The following is a 13,608-nucleotide window of genomic DNA, read 5'->3' as shown; positions in this document are numbered from 1 at the left end:
CTGCATCCTCTTAGCATCCTCCTCACAGCTAACACTGCCGCCCAGCTTCGTGTCATCCGCAAACTTGGAGATGCTGCATTTAATTCCCCCATCCAAGTCATTAATATATATTGTAAACAACTGGGGTCCCAGCACTGAGCCTTGCGGTACCCCACTAGTCACCGCCTGCCATTCTGAAAAGGTCCCGTTTATTCCCACTCTTTGCTTCCTGTCTGCTAACCAATTCTCCACCCACACCAATACCTTACCCCCAATACCGTGTGCTTTAAGTTTGCACACTAATCTCCTGTGTGGGACCTTGTCAAAAGCCTTTTGAAAATCCAAATATACCACATCCACTGGTTCTCCCCTATCCACTCTACTAGTTACATCCTCAAAAAATTCTATGAGATTCGTCAGACATGATTTTCCTTTCACAAATCCATGCTGACTTTGTCCGAAGGACTATATATGCAAGGCTTGACTAGACCTTTACTTTGGAAGCATGGTGTCAGCTGACAACTGATCTTCAATGTGGGCCTTAAAGACGAAGGCCCATAAATTGCAATTTGGTTTGACACAGACAGCATCTTGGAGACAGTGAGATATCTTCAAATGTTCACAAGACTTCTTTCTTCCTCTTCCTTATTTCTACCATTCAAAAAATTAAGTATTTATATAATTGTGTTATAGGTCTAACATTCTTTTTTACAGTTGAAAACCTTTCTTTCCCCAACCCTTTTTCTGCCTAATTTTTTGGTATCACTAAATCTGGCTTTACTGCTTTTTAAAAAAGAAGATTTTGTCTGCATATATGGTTCCCTACCTTTGTAACTTGCTGCATCTTCATTTCTCACCTGTCTACTTTAAAACTTGAGCTTATGCACTGTGACATTATGGATGAGGTGGAAATATGGATGGCCCCTGAAAGAGACAGACGCTGTGGCATCTGAAGCATTAGTCTTTCTTTCCCCTTTGCACATTGCTGGTATAACATTTCCACTATTTAAAATTTATGTTGCGTAGTGGAAATGTAATGGAACTCCTGCAGCTCCTTCACCAACTATTTCTTGCAGCCAGTGTCTCTTAAAACTCCCATCTTAATATTCAAACTGTGGCTGAATAATTTATTAAAAACCCTAACATTTTCACATGTTTTCCTTCTGAACTGTTCAATTATAAATAATTTAGCAGATGCTGGAAAACCTGAGTAACACGTACAAAATGCTGGAGGTCAGCAGGTCAGGCAGCATCGATGGAGGAGAATAAACATGAACAGTCTTGTTGGAAAGCTTTCAGACCACAACATCAACTGCTTATTCCTTTCCATAGATGCTATCTAACCTACTGAGCTCCTCCAGCATTTTAATTTTATCGTAAGCAGGCTATGTAAATCTGTTAGTCTTTAATTGCTTCTCCGCTGCCTCCTTTGGCTATTAATTCTAATTGATAATGCACCTATTTTTAATACCTGAACTCTGAACAGTATTGTGGCAAGTCATCTAGTTTCCTAATAGAAATTAAATTTCTGATTGTAGTGTGCTTCATTTCACCTTCTCAATCAAGTTAACAAAGCTACTCTTGCTGTTCTTTAACCTCCAGCTATTGATGTGTGGGACTGGAAATATCAATGTACCTGATTTCAAGACTCATGCTGTAATTGTTGGAGGGTCCTGGCATTTCCGAGAGAAGGTAAGCCTAGGTATTAACAAAACTGGGAGCTACAGGGAAATGGTTGGTACAGGCCAGACCGTCCGATGTACTAAGAAGATGAAGCTATAATAAGAGATGCATAGTCAGAGTAGAATTAAGCAGTAGAAGCGAATTTTGGGTTCTACTAGAAGTTGTATACAACATCCTGCTTGCATTGTGAAATGGTAGATTGCAGAACCGGAAGCAAGTTCATTATCACTTATGTATGTCATGAAATTTGTTGTCTTGTGGCAGCAGTAAAAGCTACTAGAAGACCATAAGACATAGGAGCAGAATTACAGTAAGTTACATTATGAAATAGAATAATAGGGCAAAATTTAGATACAGTGAGTAACTGTGCATGGGTTTATGGATTATTCAGAAAAAAACATGAGATGGGGGTAAGCTTCTGTTAAAACACTGAGAAAGCTTCTTCAGGCTCCTGTACCACCTCCCTGATGATAAGACCATAAGACATAGGAGCAGAATTAGGCCATTTGAACCATTGTTTCTGATAAACTATTCAATAGTGTCTTGGCTTCCACAGCTGTCTGTTGCAATGAATTCAACTGATTCACCACCCTACGGCTAAAGAAATTCCTCCTCATCCATTCTGAGATGATTCTATTCCTTCTATTCTGAGGCTGTGCCCAATGTTCCAAGACTCTCCCTTTATTGGTAATAATGAGAAGAAGGTGTGTCCTGGAATATAAGACCATAAGACAAAGGAGCAGAAGTCGGCCATTCGGCCCATCGAGTATGAGGGTCCTTAATGATGGATTCCACCTTCTTGAGGCACTGCCTTTTGAAGATGTCCTCAGTAGTGGGGAGGCTTGTGCCTGTGATGGAGCAAGTTGAGTTTACAACCTTTTGTAGCCTTTTTCAATCCTGTGCATTGGAGCCTCCATACCAGGTAGTGATGCAACCAGTCAGAAAGCTCTTCATGCCACTTCTGTGGAAATTTGCTAGGCCCTTTGGTGTACCAAATTTCCTCAAAATCTTATAAAGTGGAGCCGCTGGTGTGTCTTTGTGATTACATCAATGAGCTGGGCCCAGGAACTTGAAGCTGCCAATCCTTTCCACTGCTGACTCCTCAATGAGGACTGGTGTGTGTTCTGCCAACATCCACTCCTGAAGTCCGCACTCAATTCCTTGTTGGCTAAGCACGCATCCTTGAGGTATGTCCATGTTGATTGTCAGTAAGGAGGAGAAGTTGTTACTGATCTGCTCTGAATGTAGTCTCCCAGTGCGGAAGTCAGGGATCCAGTTGCACAAGGAAGTACAGAGGTCCAAGTTTTGAAGTTTGTTGATTAGTCCTGAAAGGATGATGGTGTTGACTGCTGAGCCATAATCAATAAACAGCAGCCTGACAGAGATATTGCTGTTGTCCAGGTACTCTTCTTGGGCACCAGTATGATTGATGCCTTTTAAGGTAGGTGGGAACCTTCGACTGCACCAATAAGAGGCTGAAGAAGGAGGCTCACAACAATACGTTCCAAAGAGCAAAATATATTTGATTTAATATTAAATAAAACTAACTATATATAACAATCGAACTATATTTAACAATAAGTACATGAACATTTATCTAATAGCAATCTTAATTTGAAGTTCTAGTCTTGTATTCATAAGAAACGAGAGTAGATTATATGGACCCTTGAACTGTTCTGCAGTTCAATGGGATTATGGTTGAAATTGTACCTTGTCTAGTTCCCCAAACCCTCTGATTCCCTGAGTGCCTTGAAATCTGTTGATATCAACTGTTCATCAGCAAATGATTATCCACAACCTCTGTGGTAGAAAATGTCACAAACTTCCAGCCCCTGTTAAAGAAACTTCTTGTCTCTACCTCAATGACTGCTATCTTCTCCTGAGAGCTTGTCCCCAGTTTTAAAGGCTCCAGTTGCCATCATAATTGCTGGGAAGTTGCAGGGATAGTCACAAAAGTTACTTTGATAGCTGATTCATTCCAAAGGCATGGTTTAACTGGCTGTCAAATTATTTCTGTTGATTAACCTGATTTGGGCAGTACCGCGTAATGCTAGTTATAGTTGAGAAACACTGCTCAGAGTCACGAGGACCAGGACAGAGTCATTTTCAGGAACCAAGTTGTCTCTTAAGAACATGCATGATCTAAGTTCAGACTATTACTGGTTCCCAGAAAACTTCAAGCTAAAGTCTCATATGATGAAAAACTAGTAAACGGTCAGCTGAAGGATTTGGTGTGGTGCTTCATAAGTTTGGGGGCCTTTACGACAAAAGAGTCTTTATTGTAAGATAAGCAAGTCATTTGAAAATTGTGCAGACCTTTGGTACTATCTCTTTGGTGGGGAGAATATAACTGTTTCTTTGCTGTACGATTCTATGATTCTAATTGTGCAAGATGGATTTCTGGAGTGTGACGCTGTCTGTCAGAAGATGTTTGAGAGTGGTTTTGCTGTTTGAGGTCAGACACTCTCAATCACGTCACAATTGCTTCAAGGATCTGATTGTTGTTAGCAGATCTATTCCAGGTAAGCAAAGGCCTAGCAGCTAGGCTGCGGGAGTCAATGATTTGGTGTTGAATCAGTATAAGTGAAAAGATGATCATATTTGATACCTAACTTGTCAAAATTGCTGCCAGATTTGTGGCATAGAAATTATCAGTCTTTTTCCACTACAGGTCTTAAATCATCTGTCTTTTTTTCTCCCCACTGCCTCTGTCTCTGCATCCTCTCCCTCCCTGACCTCCATCACAGGTAATGAAGTGGTTCTGGACAGTGGTGTCCAGTTTCACTCAAGAGGAACTTGCTCGGTTGTTGCAGTTCACAACGGGCTCTTCCCAGCTGCCGCCAGGAGGATTTGTGGCAATGTGCCCGTCTTTTCAGATCATTGCAGCACCAACGCAGAGTTCCTTGCCCACAGCCCATACATGGTGAGTGCTTCAGCAAATGGCATATAACTGTGGGTACAGATGTGGGTGAATGTCACATATAGTAGTGTCAACTTAAAAATGGCAACATAATTTTTTTTCTTCCACCTGAACCATCACCCATAACCACATCTCCAAGTCGTTATGAGGAAGACGGTGGTAAGGAATTAGATTCCATTGGCAATGCACTGACATAAGATCATAAGATGTAGGAGCAGAGTTGGGCCATTTGGCCCGTTGAGTCTGCCCTGCCATTTCATCATGGCTGATCCATTTTCCCTCTCAGCCCCAATCTCCTGTCATCTCTTCGTATCCCTTCATACCCTGACTGGTAACAAACTTATCGACCTCTGCCTTAAATATACCAATGATTTCGCTTCCACAGCTACCTGTGGCAACAAACTCCATAGATTCACCACTCCCTGGTTAAAGAAATTCATCCTCATCTGTTCTAAAAGGACACCCCTCTATTCTGAGGCTGTGTCCTCTGGTCTTAGACTTCTCCACCATTGGATACATCCTCTCTACATCCACTCTATAGAGACCTTTCAACATTTGATAGGTTTCAATGAAGTTACCCCTCGTTCTTCTGAATTCCAGTGAGTACAGACCCAGAGCCATCAAATGCTGCTCATGTGACAAGCCTTTCAATCTCAGAATCATTTTCATAAAACTCCTTTGAACTCTCTCCAATGTCAGCACATAATATTATGTCATTTTATTAGATAATTTTATTCCTTGCTGTGAATTGGAGCATTAAAATGGAGGAGGCTAAGAGGAAAGAGTTGGGGACTAAACAGCAAGTAATATGAGAGGCAATGAAAGGGAAAATGAAGAGGGCAGAAGCAGGGGTGATATAGAAATGAGAGGAAAAAGACTTAACAGAATAATATAAACTTTATACAAGCCACCTAATAAATAATTAACTATTTTAATAAAAAGATAATTAAATTTGATGATCTCAACATGTAAATAAGAGAGCAATTATTATTGCTGACATTTTAAAAATGGTGTTGATATTTAGCAGCGAAAGTCAAGCATTTTAATGATAATGGAGAAAAGAGAAGCTGATTCAATGCTTTTAATTTTTGGACTGACAATTCTTTGTTTGCATCTCTAGCTTTAACCAGTTGTGCCTTCCAACTTACGATTCCTATGAAGAGCTGCATAAAATGCTAAAACTGGCCATTAATGAAGGCAGTGAAGGGTTTGGAATGCTGTAATTCTGAAGTTTTTAAGGACACAATGATCTATCCATTGGAAGATAGTATAGGAACCAGGATCAGGACAGTTAAAAGATTGAAGATCACTGTGGATTCTCCCTATCTGCCAAATGGACATGGATTGAGCAATGATTCTCTATTATTGTAACTTGAGTCTTGAGTCTTCAGTCACTGGGCAAACAGGTTTGAAAGTTGTGGAGAAGTCGATACGGTACAGTTAATGTTTTCCAAATGACTTGGCAAGCAACTGGGTGGACAAGTGCTCAGTTCCAAAATAGAAGCAGAAGTTTCACAATCTGTGGTCGAAGTGATCCTTCTGCATTCATCTAATTTACCAATGGCTTAATCTGGGAGATCCTTTGAAGATTCTATCATCTGACTGGAAGTAAGAGGAGTACTCTGAATGCTCTGTCACCAAGCTCTTTGTTAAATGGCTTCTGTGGCATACAACATTCTGTGTCCGCCTCCGGATTCAAGAAATCTGATGGCCTTGTGATGGAATGAAACACTTGACTATGAAGGAAACTGCAAATTCTATCTCCCAAATTCTCCCATTGACTGAGCTTTCATCAAACTGTTGGCCTTTTCTTTATGACCGAGCTTTACAACCAACCTCACAAACTTCTGAACACTGCACATTTTCTGAGTTGTTGTTATTGATCCACGAGGTTAATATCAGCCAAACAGGGATTTCGGCCAAACACAGGGTCATGAGTAAGAAATAACTGTTTAGAAGCAATGTTTTATTCAAGTCTCCAGATATTCAAGTACATTGTTAAAATAATTCTGTTAAATGAAATGGAAGGACAATAAGTCGATTAGTAATGAAGAGGTGGAAGGACTTGCATGTATTCAGCGGATATTTGTAAATAGAATACTGCACATTATTCACAAAAAGTTCCAGAGATCTCAATGCAACCTAAGCAAGCCTCCTTCCCTGCACCATCACATTTCACAATTCTATTTCAAATCCTCTAAAAGATCATGTTAGGAACATTGTTATGAGGACCTCTTTAGAAAGAAGTAATTGTATAATGTAGTTGAGATGCATGTTGTATCAGGTTGTGGTATATTACAGATAATTTGAATGGTAAGTTAGTAAATTATTATTAAGTGTAAGCAAATGTGTTTGAAGACAGGTTTCCTGCAAAGTTGAAGAGCAACTAGGCTGCATTGATCCAGCTTTACTTAAAATTACAGGGACATTGTAAAGTGAAAAGAAGGCAGAATATCTTTGACTTCAGTTAGAGAACAGCTGCTGGGTATAAAATCAGAAATAGAACGAAAGGTGTGTTCAAAATAGTGTTCCTTGTCCTTTATCTAACTCAACCTTTTTCTGTTGTCCCTCGTGTCATACAATATATCAGGAAGCACAGCAGTTCTGTTTATCGTTAATTTTCTCTCTCACATTTACACAAAATGAAATCTTGCCTTGCTGTCCTTAACGTTTCTCCACTGTGTTTGTCCAGGTCTCGGTATAGATTAGATATGAAGGGATGCAACGTACATGATCAAGAAAAAAAAATATGAGAATGATTTTAATACTATTAATTTATTACAAATAAAGGCAGTACTTTGTAAACTCTTTCTCACAATTGCCTTAACATTAACTAGTGATCTTGGAGTTCTAAGGTTACAAAAATCATCGTTTCACTTGCAGAACATAGTCCCTTGTAAACAAAGAGGAATTTTACATTTTCTAAAATTACATCCAAAGTATATGACACAAAATACTTATTCCTACTGACATTCTATTTTTCTCTTTTAATTTCTCCCCTCTTCTTATTTTTAACTTTTAATCATGCTTTTCCTCTTTGTTTTTCTATCTCAGAGTCACAGAAAAGTACAGCACGGAAACAGGCCCTTTGGCTTGTCTAGTCCATGCAGAACCATTTAAGCTGTCTATTCCCATCATCCTGCACCAGGTCCATCACCCACCATACCCCTACAATCCACGTAACTATCTTTTTTGCTGTCTCTTTCCCTTTCTCTGCTTTTTCACTTTCTGGTACCTGTTGTGTGTGCCTCTGTGTCCCTATCATCCTTCTTTCAGTCCAACTCACAACTCCACTTCTTCTGTTTCATAATTGTTTTTTTATTCTCCTTTGCAATCATTCTCGTCGTTTATCATTCATCTGCACACATGCAATCTCGATCCCCACTGAACACTCAGTCACACAATGCTTCTCAATCCGTGGCTGAAACCCAATCTCTTATTCTCTTGTGCACCCTCTTACGGTCTTGCTTCCTCACATGTTCTCCCCATATCATGTGCTCCAACTGTTTCGCTCTTCCCTCGTCTTTTGCCTCTTTGCTCTCCTGACCTTAACCCTGGTGCTAGCTTATCACTTTGCCACTTTCAGATGGCTGCTCTTTGGCATCACATGCCCTCCTGCTTTCACTCCTCTCTCTATCACTGCACCCTGCCTTGCACAGCTACTTCTTCCATTTCTCTCATGGCACCCAGCCTGGGTGATGGATTTCTGAAATCTGAGGCTGCTGCTAGAACAATTTATTATTTGTGTTTTTTTTTTTTGCTGGAATGTTACTCACTTGTGTTCGGACAGTTTTTATCAGTTCACAATCTGAATCTGTCTCATATTTACCTGACCATACTGCTGAGTTGCTTTACAAATATAAATTGTTCTTTTTTTAAAACTTACTTTACAATGTAAGGAAACAATTTTATTTCCTAAGTTCTTTTCCCCGTCAGTACAGCTTGCCTTACAGTAAACATTTCAATTGGCTGACCAATGACCTTACAACAATAGCACTCAAAGTTCAGAGATGTTCTGCACTACTGAGCTGGGAATGGCTTCTCCGTTTGTGAGAGTTCCTCTATCCCAGGTGATAACACCAGCAATTTATAACTTCAAATGACATATTCTGATGAAGAATTCTGCCCTGCATTTGTAATTATGATCGTCACTAGCCAGAATTTCAAATTCAGTTCTCCAATATGCTATCCTATACCCAGAACTGGTGCCTTTTTTTAAAAAAAAACTAGTTTTGCGAATTTGAAAATTATTCTGATCTGCACTCTGGTGTCAAAAATAATGGGATGAGAGCAATTTTCTTTTGACAGTACATTTCACCAGAAGTAGAGTGTTGGTATAAAACCATTTTGCAGTAGAGATTGATTCCAAAGATAATGTGAGGAGTTCTGTTCCCCACAAGAAATCTGAGCATGTTTTGTTTCGGCATCAGATTCACTTCTGAATTTAGGCTGCATGTACGTTTGTAGCTTGGATATAATTTTTGGATGTAATTCTCACAAGGAACCATCTAAAGCTATGGAATCTTTTCCCCTGGAATTGAGACCCAGAAACAATCAAGCAGGATAGCACATTTTTATGTTCATCATGCACTGGTGAAGGGTCAAGGTACAAATTGTTATTTTAAGATGGAAAACATTGTATTCAATTCAACACTGACTAGACTGCTTACTTTTATAGATCTCTGTTCATTCCAATCAATGAAGTCTGTCTGCCATCTTTCTCTTTGACAGTGCTGTGTGTTTTCAGTATAAAACTCTGTTTCAGTTGATATGTTAATTATAACAATCATAAACTTAAGTTATGTGAAAATCAATTCAAATCTAATTATGTTCTCATGTAAATCAGGATTTTTTTCTTTTTAATTAAATCTAATGAAGTGATGCATTGCAAATCCAAACAGGAGAGCAGCAAGATGTTTAATAACTTATAAACAGGATGTAACTGTATTCTTTAAAGAAAATAATTTATCTTTTGGTGATATTATATTGCATTTTCTTAAAATTTATAAGAAGTTATATTAATAGTTGTGCATTTGCACAGTGATTTGAAATACTTTATTAGACTAGGGGACGGTGGGAATCATCATTAGTTTATTGATGCTGTTTCACTAGTTGAGATGTTTTGGGGTCTTAATTTTCTTGTTTATAAGATGATTGTGAAGAAGACTGTCAGTGGGAGAGATTCAAGTGAAGACTGAGGAGGTGGGGGGAGGGAGGTAAATTAATTTTCTTGTGCCATGACAAGTTTAATGGAAGTGAGTTATCATAAGGAGATGAGTACTTTTGAAGAAAAGGTTTACGAAATATATTGGAAGGGAGTCCTCTGCAATACTCTGAGTGACTTTATTGACAGCAATGGTGTGTAGTGTTGAGAGTATTGTATGAATATAGCAGGAGATTTTCTTTTCAGAGCTGTCATAGCATTGATTATATGGTGAATTTGTCTTGAGTAATGGAAAAAGAAAAATGAGGAGTAATCACATTGAACAGTAGGCATACCTCTTCACATTTTTCTCTGGCAATTCAAAAACATCAGTTACTTAGCACCATTTTCCAGTTACTCAGCAAATACATTTACTATGATAGGATACTTAGAGAACTCAAGTGTATTGCTGCCAGATGAAATTCACGCACATTACAAAGCTGAACAAAGTCGGGATTTTAAGTTGGCAGATTTGATAAAAATGGCTATTTTTATTTTCTTTTAGCTTTCATTTTTGAAGCTGAAGAAGTAGTGTGTTTCTGTGCTGACAGCTATAAAATTAATTTTGAAAGTGCACAAAAACAAGTTGTCTTATGATAGGAGACTGCATGGGATTTTTAAAAAAAAATCATAGTTTATTAGCTTCAGTACCACTATTCAAGTAGAAAGTATGTCAGTGTGGAGCCCTTTGTTGTATAATGAGAAATGCAGGTGTAGAAACAGAAATTAAAGTATTGGCTCTGCCAGTAGGTTGAACAAGAGCATAAAGTGTCAGAATGTATATTTTGAAAATTGGAAGTTTAAGCAGTTCCATTTTCTAATTCTTATGAAGGGCCTGGGTTTAAATTGTTAATTTGACCTTTCTCTTTGTTGTGACAATGGACATGCTTTATACAGTGTATTTCTTTTATTAAATGTATTTTGTTTAACATTTCATGTTGTTTGACTATTGTAAGGAATATAGAAGTCTACTCTTTTAATCTACCACATTCATTGCAGCTGTAGGTGGATGACAGCAATGTAAGGTGTGTCAGCTAGCCATTACTGATCCTGATATCCTCTTTTAAGAAACAGATTAAAATCAGTATGTTTTAATTTTCAAGATGAGCCTGAGTTTTGCTGCAAACAGGGCAAAATCTTGGTTGTTGCAGTTCTGAGCATTGGCAAGAGGTCACACTCTGCAGGGATTCCCACCCTGTATCTTGGGAGCAACTTAATAACTGAAGGCTTTGAAGTTTATGAAAACACATTTAATTCCCTCCTAGTCCCCTTCTAATACTGGAGTTTTGTGAGTCATCTGTAGTCATTCCAGTGCATTATTACAATCAGCCTATAACATATGACATAGTGGATTTCATGAGTAGTGTGTAAAGGAGTTGATAAAAGAGGACTGCGGCAAGAACTACCATGGTTCATGGGGGCGGGGGTGTGCCATAGTAGCATAGCGGCTAGTGCAATCCTATTATGTTGGAGCTCGAAGTTCAATTCCGCCACTGTAAGGAGTTTGTACGTTCTGCTCCTGATCACATGGGTTTCCTCTGGGTACACTGATTTCCTCCCGCAGTCCAAAGATGTACCAGTTAGTAAGTTATTTGGTCATTGTCAGTTGTTCTGTGATTAGATTAGTGTTAATTAGGTATGTTGCTAGGCTGCACGGCTTGAAGAGTCGGAAGGGCCTGTTCTGCACTGTATCTCTAAATAAAATAAAATAAATATTATACTACCTGCAAAGCTCTAATATTTATTGCTCCTCAGTTAGTACAGAGGTGATATTGGAGAATATATGAAATAAATGGAAGAACCAGAACTTTGCTTACACTGGATCACGTATTGCCCCCTTTTAGTATATCGATGAATGTTCTCACCATAACATTAGTACTGGCATACCAGGACGATTTTAATATTGTAACATTACATAGTGTTTGATTGTGATCTGAATGTTATTTATTTATAAAAGTTAAGTACAAATACTTTTATATTCTGACAAAAATGCTTGATGCTATGGATACACGAGTTTTTTTCTGAATATTTATACTGTTTATGATTAAAATGGGTGAATGAATATGTTATTTCTTATTGTTGGAGTCTTTCTAGAGATTGAAACTTAGTAACTGAAGAAAGTATCCCTTATCTCTTAATTCAAAACAGTTTGAGACTTCAGCGGCACTCATAACTTAATATTCAAATATATACATGTGTTACATTGTTATACAGACTGAAGCCACTTGGCCCATTGAAATGAGACTGGTCAAAAATGGAGTTACTTGGGTTATTCCCATTTCCCAGATCCCAGTAAGTAGGTCTTGGTTCTTCAAATCATCTACGTCTGTTTTTCATGTGATGAAGGTTTCTACCTCATCACCCTTTCAGGCAAGAGGTTCCAGACCCTTGTAACTTTTTGGGTGAAATTTCATCAGCTGAATAGAGAGGATTTATGGATATGTTTTTTTTCCATAAGGCTGAGAGGAATGAACACCAGAAAAAACTATCAAGGATTATAAAAGGAGCAAATAAGAAGCAATATTTCAAGCTTAGTTGGTTGATGTTTTGTTGTCTGTAATGGTACCAAAAGACAGAACTTTTTATATCAATTAATGATTATAAAGTTTATGATTGAGTGCAAACCCTGAACTATAATGGAGCCTTGGATAACTACAGTAAAATTCCTGTAATATGGCATCTGTTTGTTCAGATATTTGAATTTTTGTGCCATCTTGCTCACTTGTTGGTCCAGAATATGAGCTGGATCCACAGCGCAAATAAGGAGTGCAGCCAGGACTGAAGTCTGGATGCTGGGCTGGGCATCGGGGTCCTGAACACAAAAGGATCAGGAACACAAATAAGTTTGCAACCAGTGTCTAAAGTGCTTTATACTGTATTTACCGCTGTTTTCTGTCTGTAAAATTTATTTGTTTCCAGAATTTGGGTAATGCCAGATAGTGATTATTTCCCAATCTCGATTGTTTCTGAAATGAGTGGCTCTTCAGACTATTTAAGAAATCAGTCAAGATTTAATCAGAGGTCATGGGCCAGATACGGGTAAATTGCAAATTTCCTTCCCTAAAGGACATAAATGAACTCAATAGTTTCTTTTTTCTTGTGGTTTAGTAGTTTCTTGCTCATTATAATAGCTTCTTGTTCCAAAATTGTTTAGTTAATTGAATTTAAATTGACCAGCTGTAATGTATCTCTTACTCAAAGTCTTATTTCCAGTACAATCATGTTGGACTCTGAATACTAGCCTAGTAACTTAACCAGAATATTTCTGTACACCCCATTTACAGTTAATGGAGAGATATAACATTGGTTAATTCATAGCATTACAATGCAACACCATTTGAGTTAAGCTCCTTTTTAAAGAAGGAAACCTTTGATTAAAAACTTGGTGGTTTTCTTTTTTCAGCATGTTGAGTTATATCCAAAATTACCTTGGGAGATAATGGGGTTAATATAGTTTCTGTCACTTGGTTCCTCAAAAATAGAAAGCTAATTTAACTTCATAATGTTTTTTGGAGCTTCTTTCCCCCCTGAAGATTTATATGTTGGTAGATGTCAAGCATTAAATGAAGCGTTAAAGGAGGCTATTCAGTTTTATTGGAAGAACCATCCATTTCTCAGTTGCAGCATTCCCTGTTGCCCTCCAAGTTCTTCCCATTACGCTGTTGTTAAACCTTGAGGCAACCCAATGTAACTTGAAGTGAACTGCAGAATTTACTCTTGTATTAATAAGCCCAAACATCCGTAAAAAAAACTAGAAAAAAGTAATGAATAACTACTTAAACTTTATCATTGCTACAATTGTTGTTATGAAAAACGTTTACGA

General features: G+C 38.1%; 1 protein-coding gene across 7 annotated transcripts in view; it reads left to right on the top strand.

The window, feature by feature from the left end:
- The window catches only part of arel1 (apoptosis resistant E3 ubiquitin protein ligase 1), a 93,812-nt gene extending 81,971 nt beyond the window's left edge, over positions 1–11,841 (top strand). For 6 of the 7 annotated variants that reach the window (XM_072273897.1, XM_072273928.1, XM_072273889.1 and 3 more), the window contains 3 exons: positions 1,582–1,671; positions 4,410–4,585; positions 5,703–11,841. In XM_072273897.1, the coding sequence (XP_072129998.1) occupies positions 1,582–1,671; positions 4,410–4,585; positions 5,703–5,805 (369 nt within the window). In that variant the 3' untranslated portion in view covers positions 5,806–11,841. Of the gene's footprint in view, positions 1–1,581; positions 1,672–4,409; positions 4,586–5,702 lie in introns of those variants that run through there. The other variant, XR_011888032.1, reaches the window with a different exon arrangement.
- Positions 11,842–13,608: the final 1,767 nt, after the last annotated feature.

The sequence above is a fragment of the Mobula birostris genome, chromosome 1, assembly GCF_030028105.1.
Source record: "Mobula birostris isolate sMobBir1 chromosome 1, sMobBir1.hap1, whole genome shotgun sequence".
Lineage (NCBI taxonomy): Eukaryota > Metazoa > Chordata > Chondrichthyes > Myliobatiformes > Myliobatidae > Mobula > Mobula birostris.
Note: the sequence above shows the minus strand (reverse complement) of the source record. Positions and strands in the feature narration are given on the sequence as shown.